General features: G+C 40.1%; 1 protein-coding gene across 1 annotated transcript in view; it reads left to right on the plus strand.

Moving 5' to 3' along the window:
• The window catches only part of slc6a6b (solute carrier family 6 member 6b), an 18,607-nt gene that overhangs the window by 834 nt on the left and 10,643 nt on the right, over positions 1-7,130 (plus strand). The window contains exon 2 of the mRNA XM_019860445.1: positions 6,197-6,479. Coding sequence (XP_019716004.1) covers positions 6,198-6,479 — 282 coding nt within the window. The 5' untranslated portion in view covers position 6,197. The remainder of the gene's footprint in view (positions 1-6,196; positions 6,480-7,130) is intronic.

Genomic DNA, 7,130 nt, shown 5'->3' on the forward strand with positions numbered 1-7,130 from the left:
AGCCTTTCTCGCTCTCTCCCTCACACTATGTATATTTCTAACTAATCACATCACCGAACGTCCGCTGCCATGATGCTAACATGAGATGTTAAATGCCATAAACAGGCTTAAGAATAGCATCTATACTTGTGGTGTTGTAACCCTTAAAGTCAGGGGCGTGCATGTCCTTCCCGCCAGAGGCTATATTCAGCCAGTTTTAGATATTTCCCTCCTCCAACACGGCTGATCATTTGAATCACCTGTTATATATACTTACGTACATGCATGCTTATTTGGATCAGGTGGAGAAGGAGGGAGACATTTAAAAGTGGCTGGATAAGGGCTCTCAGGTCTGCACTTGGGCACCTCCAGTTGAATTGATGAATGTTGGAACACAAATGATGGTGCAACATGTGTAGACAGACAGTAATACAATACGTTTTGTGCCCAAAGTGACTCATACTGCAATGCACTGAAAGTTGTTGTGAAAGTCTTTGTGTCTATATGACTGCATTATATTCATAGCTGTAAATGGGCCGGTACGCAGCAGTACGGAGTACCAGCTCTTATCACTTTTAGCCTGCAGCGCATCTTTTTGGGATTTAACATGAGTCCACAGTACCTTCTTGTTCTTTTTCTTTCTTGCACCTTAGATGCCTCAAATTAAAACACAAAATGATAAGAGGAATTTTTTTTTCTGCCTTCAGGAACTGTTTATTTGGCATGTCGGACGTCTTTTAGAAATGTCAAGGAAGCTGCAAACACGCTCCCAACGTAACATGTTGCCAATACAGAGGCTTCAAAATAAACGCTTAGCAAATAATACGTTGATGCCATTACAATCTAGGTTTCGGAGGCTTTTATTTTGAAGTTGGCTAGTGTGGTACTGTGCCGGCCACCTTGATTTGCCTTCTCAACAGTTTTAGTTTACATTGCACACGTGCTACCAACATCAACACAACGCTATCCGAAACTCATATTCAATCGCTAATTTAGGATGCTAATCAACCACAGGTTATTAAGGAGAAGAAACATTGTTGTCTCGTGATGCCTCCGAGATCTGAGGTACATTCAAATGCAGTCGGACATTTTAAACTTTGACTGAAAAATGTTTTGTTGTTTTATTCTTTCTTTATTTCTTTCTTTTTCTGTGCTTTTTTCATTTTCTTTTTGCAAGTGGGCAGATGTAAAACGGAGCTAGTTGACTTTTGTTCCCATTACTATTGTTCTACGGTGAAAAGCCATCACCCAGTCCCCCTTCTCAGCACGGCGCTCTCCTCTCCTTTACTTTCCATCTCCCAAGTGGAGGTCAATCAATTTTGGCCAATATCAACCTGTCTATCTTCTACTGTGGTCCCCCAACATTTGAAAGTGACACCCTCCAGATTGATGACACTGGAGACTATGTGTGCCTTGTTCCGATGGATCAGACTGCAGCATTCGATACAGCGTCTGCAGCATCGGGTGGGCATCAGTGGTAGCGCTCTCGAGTGATTTCGTTCCTGTTTGGCAGACAGAATTTTTGTTAACCTTGGTTGGAGTCGTGCTCTACTCCAATATTGTATGGTGTTCCACAGGGCTCAATTTTGGGGCCTCGACTATTTTCATTGTATTTTCTGCCCCTGCATTCCATCTAAAGAAAACGTGATATTTTCTTCCACTGCTATGCGGATGACAATGTCCCGCTGAGGAAAAAGCGATGCTTTCTCATCAAGGCCACTTTTGCCCTGTCTGGAGGAAATAAGGGCCTTCAGACTTTTTTCACATCAAAAATATCAATATCAAAAATTAAGTACATGGTTGTTCTTGTAGACAAGATGAGCAGAAAGTATGACTCTTATCTTGTCATCTGACCGAAATTGTTTTCAGTAAATAGAACTCATCTTTTTACACATTTTTAGACTGATCTGTTATTAAAAAAAAAAAAAAAAACAGGAGAAATATAACTTGTTAAATGTGAAACTGTTATTTGGAAAAAAGCAAATTTTTAATAGATTAGAATTTGAAGAAAATGACAAAATATGATTTATTCTTGTGATTTTACCATTTATTTTCTTGGAAAAAATACTTTGATCTTGTAATATTATACACCATTTCATCTTTCCTTCCCTCCTTCCTTCTTTCCTTCCCTCTATCCTCTCCTCCTTCCTGTGTGCAGACCGCGATTGGTTTTGATGCCTGCCGCTTTCCATTATGAAATGTCAGCTTGCGTAACCATGAAGCACGCAAAAGTGTCCGCGCGTGTGCGTGCGTATGTGCATGTGTGGCAGCTGCGATACCTGAGCAAGCAACACGCGACCAAGCACACGGAACAAATGTGATTTACACCGCGGGCTTGTCCTGGACTCCATGCAGGTCCGCACACAGCTAGCAGCCAACAGTTGAGGTTTTTTTTTTTTTTAATAATGGTTGCTTTTGTTTTGTTTAGTTTATTCAAATTCCGTTTCATTCATTTCATTCGTGTAGTTTTTTTTTTCAAAAGTGCTCCGTTTTAGTTGCGTTTTTATTAGTTTTAGGATTAGTAAAAACATTTTTTTTTTAAATATGGAGTCATTGTAGAGTACAAGAATAAAAAAAAAATCGATGTGTCAAAACAAGATTGACTGCCTAATCTGGATCTTCTATTCAAAAGATGTGCTGATCTTAAGTGTAAAGCAATGCAAGGTCACCATCTACAGGGAGCTCTCAGCCGCTAGAGTTGTTTGCCGACCTGAATTTCACAGACAGGCTGGTCGAGATGCCCGTCCCGCTGACCATTGAAAATTTGAAATCTTCTTTGAGCAATAGGAACATCCACAGCAGTGAAGGAGTTAAATATGCTGCACGTCTTCCAATTCAGCTCAGTGCTGCCACCGCCATGTTGTGGCACAAGGCGGTACTCCAACCGAATGCATGTTGTCATTTTTTTTCCAGACTTGCAGAAGTACAGTAGTTTAAAAAAAAGAGTTTTAACTTATACGAACAGAAATAATGATTGCTTAAAAATCATCAATGTGGCCGCGGGAGCACGATATTGTTCATCCTAATTGGTGGTGGTCGTTAGGGCACCTTAAAATCAGCGTCTCGCTCGTGGCAATGCTCACATCACACGTCATCAAAGCTGGAATCACAAAAGACAACTGAGAACAAGAAGAGGGAGGAGGATGATGATGATGATGATTGTGTAGTCGTTCAGCCCAGTGGAACTAAACATGCTTAAAAATAGTGGAGTGTATTATATAAGAGCTTAGTGTTTGTGTGTGTGCGCGCGCGCGCGTAAAACACACACATGCACGCACACACACACACACACGCACACACACACACACACTTCCTGCGGCTGGCTCTCACGGTTGTGTGGGGGTTGTTCAGTGCAACTATAATAAATTAATAAAAAAATCATAACATGGAATATAGAGTACTGAATACACAATGAAATATATATGTACATATTCATGTACAGTACATACGTGGATGCACGATGATGTACATTGTATGTTTTTCTTAAAAAAAGATCATGCTGAGAGGATCTTAAAACACACAAACGGGTTATTTTCTTTTAGAAAAAACTCATCTCTTTGATCGTAATCATATATCTTTTGTTGAATATGACGATCTTGTAACGTTAGGACTTTTTCATTTCAAGAAATACATCTTTTATCGCCATTTCCCAATTAATCTCTTAATATTGCACTTTTCTTAAAAAAAAAAAGGCTTTGTAATTTTATGACTTTCTTCCTTCATAAAATGCCACTTTTGCCTTTTTGAGATTGTTTTTATACGTACTATCTGGAAAATTAAAAAAAAAATCTTTGTTTACTTTAATCTCAATATTTTCAGTTTTTCTTTTAACCTGTATTGATAAAATCGCACAACTGTCCCCCCACCCCACCTCAAAGTCAAAGTGGTTTTGGATTTGCGAAAGTTCCTCCTGGCGTCCCCTTGCCATCATCGTGGCTTGTCATCAACCACCAGCGGCAGCTGACATAATGGCCCTCCATTGTTTGAGCACATACGCACGGCTCGGTTACAATTTAACCGTCGAGAAGCAGGTCACGCTCGTGTATCATTAACTTGACTTGGGGCACCCGAGACCCATTACAAACCATTTCAACAGCTCGTCTCCTGCCCTCAACGCTCCCCGTCATACACATTCCAACAACGACATCCAAGAAAAGCCTACTAGAACAGCCAAATTTAATTTGGGCTTGGGTGTGCTGGTTGGTTTCCCTAAAATGAAAATTTTGGTGAGAATAAATTATGGCAGACGAAACTGTGACCTTGTCACTACTGTCGTTTGCTTTTCTGACACCCCCAACTGTAAATGAACAAAAACAAAACTGAGATTATTTTTATGGCAGAACAATCATTTATTTACAGATGTACAACAAAGAAACACGCTGCGAGTAACTCTGACACACTGCACGGCTTTTCTTCATGCTGTTCGCCATTCATATCCGTATTGATTGCGAGGTGCATAAACTTGGCATTTCTCTCCCTCATAATCAACGTGACAAGATGAGATTTACCGCCCAATCCCTGTCTTCTACTCAAAAGCTGTGCTGACGTCAAATCCAAAGTGTTGGTTGCTGACAAATGTGCCTACATGGCAGTTGAAGGAGTTAAGATGAGTTTCATTGTGATTTGTGCATTCGGAAGACAGCCACGTCGCCAATTCTAAGGGTGTGCACACTTGTGCAACCGCATTATCTCTGTTTTTTTTTTTTACATTTTCTTCTCTTCTTGAAAAGATTTTTAGAAATCAATTGAGTTGTACAGGATGTAGAAGACATCTGGAAAGGGGTGTGTAGACTTTTGAGAATCAGATATCTACTTAACACACATAGCAGTAGCCGCCTTTCATGAAGAGCAAGTGATGTGATGTCAGAATCGCATCACGCTCGTGTAATAAAAAGCCCTTTGGAAAAAGCAAAATACTTTGATGCTCGCTGTGAGAGATTTTTTTTCAATTTTGGGGAAGCAAAGTCAAACCAACGTAAAGACAAAACGTTTTACTTCTGCCGTCTTTTTAGTGTGAAACTTTGAGCATTCCATATTTACAAGAAAGATATCAGTGAAGCAGATTGGTAAACATTTCACATCATCTCCTGGAGTTGGCAATTTCTTTTTTTTTTGGTATCGTAATACAAATGTTTTCTTGAAAAAAATGCATTTGATGTGATGCTACTGTATGTTACTGTTAAAAAAAGTACAACGAATGTATTTCGCCTAGAACATGACTTTAATTTGGTAACTGTAACTCGCTGTATTTTGTGGCGTAAATCCTGCGCACCGCGTAACTGTGCCAAGGCGGCTTTGGCCCGATGTTGCTCAGAGGGAGGGCTGCGCCGCTGTGGGAGCGGTTACAGCCGACAGCAATTAATCATCTCCAATCAAAGCGTCTGTTTTCATTCAATTTAAATTCTTTTCCAAAAATATTCTTTTCTAATTTTATGACATTTTTTTCTTGAATAAAAAAATAGATCTTTAATCTCATACTGTTACATGTGTAGGTGATCTAAAAAATGCCCAACAGCTTTTATTCTTTCATTGTATGACTATTTTTAAATTCTGCTTTTTTTTTTTAAATTTGGGAACTTTTTTCTTGAAACTGAATACAACTTTTTTTAAAAAATGGTTACATTATGACTTCAAAGGTAAAAAGAAAATAAAATTACTTTTTCATTTTGCGATATTTGTTCTTAGAACATGATACACACCTAATCTTGTAAAATTACATTTTCTTCCTACATTTTTATCTTGTAAATTTCTTAATTTAATAAGAATACAAAAAAAATAACCAATGTTGTAATGTTACAAGATTTTTTTTATGTTTACAAAATATTCCTCTCATCCAGTAATTATTAAATAAAATACGGCTTTAACGGTGTAATTTTATGACTTTTTTCCTCCAAAAGATTCAACTTTCATTTTGCAACGTAGAGACTTTTTTTTTTTTTTTGTCTTGAAAGCATTCTCCCTCGAACTTACTATATTTAACTTGTGGACTAATTTGGCTATTTTTCCCCGAAACACAAAAACTCCATCTTGTCAAAACCATTGATGCTGTCTGTGACACATGTATGAAGCTATTTTGGGACGCGAAAGTAAAAATAGTTGCGCTGGCGTTGGCCTTCTAAATTTACGACGACGATGACGACGACGTGGCTCAAGCTCATTTTTCATCATTGTGTCGTGTTTATTGTAATCATTTTTTTTTTTGTATTTGTGTGTTAAGAATGGCGCAGAAGGAAAAGCTCCAGTGTCTGAAGGACTTCCACAAGGACACGCTGAAGCCATCCCCCGGCAAGAGTCCCGGAACCCGCCCGGAAGACGAGGCCGAGGGCAAACACCCCCAGCGAGAGAAGTGGGCCAGCAAGCTGGACTTTGTTTTGTCGGTGGCCGGAGGATTTGTCGGTTTAGGGAACGTCTGGCGCTTCCCTTACCTCTGCTACAAGAACGGTGGAGGTAAGGCAGCGACCCCTCCCGGGCACAAAAGCGGCAAAAGACTTTTTACTCAAGCCTCCCCCCCCCCATCTCTTTCAAAATTTTTAGCTTCCCGTCAAGGACGGCGTCCGTCCTCAAAGGCCCAAAATAGAATCAAGAGGATTTCATCTTCCGAGAGTGCAAGAAGACATATTAGGACTGAAAAGTTGACTTTTGATTTATGAGGGTGGTGGGGGGCTGGGGGGGGGGAGCACCGTTGCGATTTTCGTAGCGGTACTGTAGCGTTAGCATTTATGTTTTAGATTTGGGGTTTCGGGTTTGAGGTTGGAAGCGAGCTCCAAAATTGGGTTCGAATTTGAGCCTCGCGTGAAGTTTGGGCTTTTTTGGTCATGTTTGGGGCTTTGTGAAATGGGGAAGGAGGAGTGGATTGGGTTTGGAGTCGGCTTAAGGTTTGGCTGAGGAGATCGTGTTCGGCTGTTAAGTTTCTGCGAAGGCTCGTTTTTCAGGTTTTGGGTTTGATTTAAAGCCTCGGTTTCGGGTTTCGGTGATGGTGAGGGACTTTATGTTGGGGTTAGAATTAGTGGCTTGATGAAGCATAAGCGCTTCGGGTTTGGACTGGGTTTAGAGCTAGGTTAGGGCTAAGGAATATATTGCACTGAGATTAAGGTTTGGGGTAGTTTCCAGTTTGGATTCAAGTGAGAGCCGAGTTGGTTTGGGGGTTTGGG

The sequence above is a fragment of the Hippocampus comes genome, unplaced genomic scaffold (assembly GCF_001891065.2).
Source record: "Hippocampus comes isolate QL1 unplaced genomic scaffold, H_comes_QL1_v1.1 scaffold106, whole genome shotgun sequence".
Classification (NCBI taxonomy): domain Eukaryota; kingdom Metazoa; phylum Chordata; class Actinopteri; order Syngnathiformes; family Syngnathidae; genus Hippocampus; species Hippocampus comes.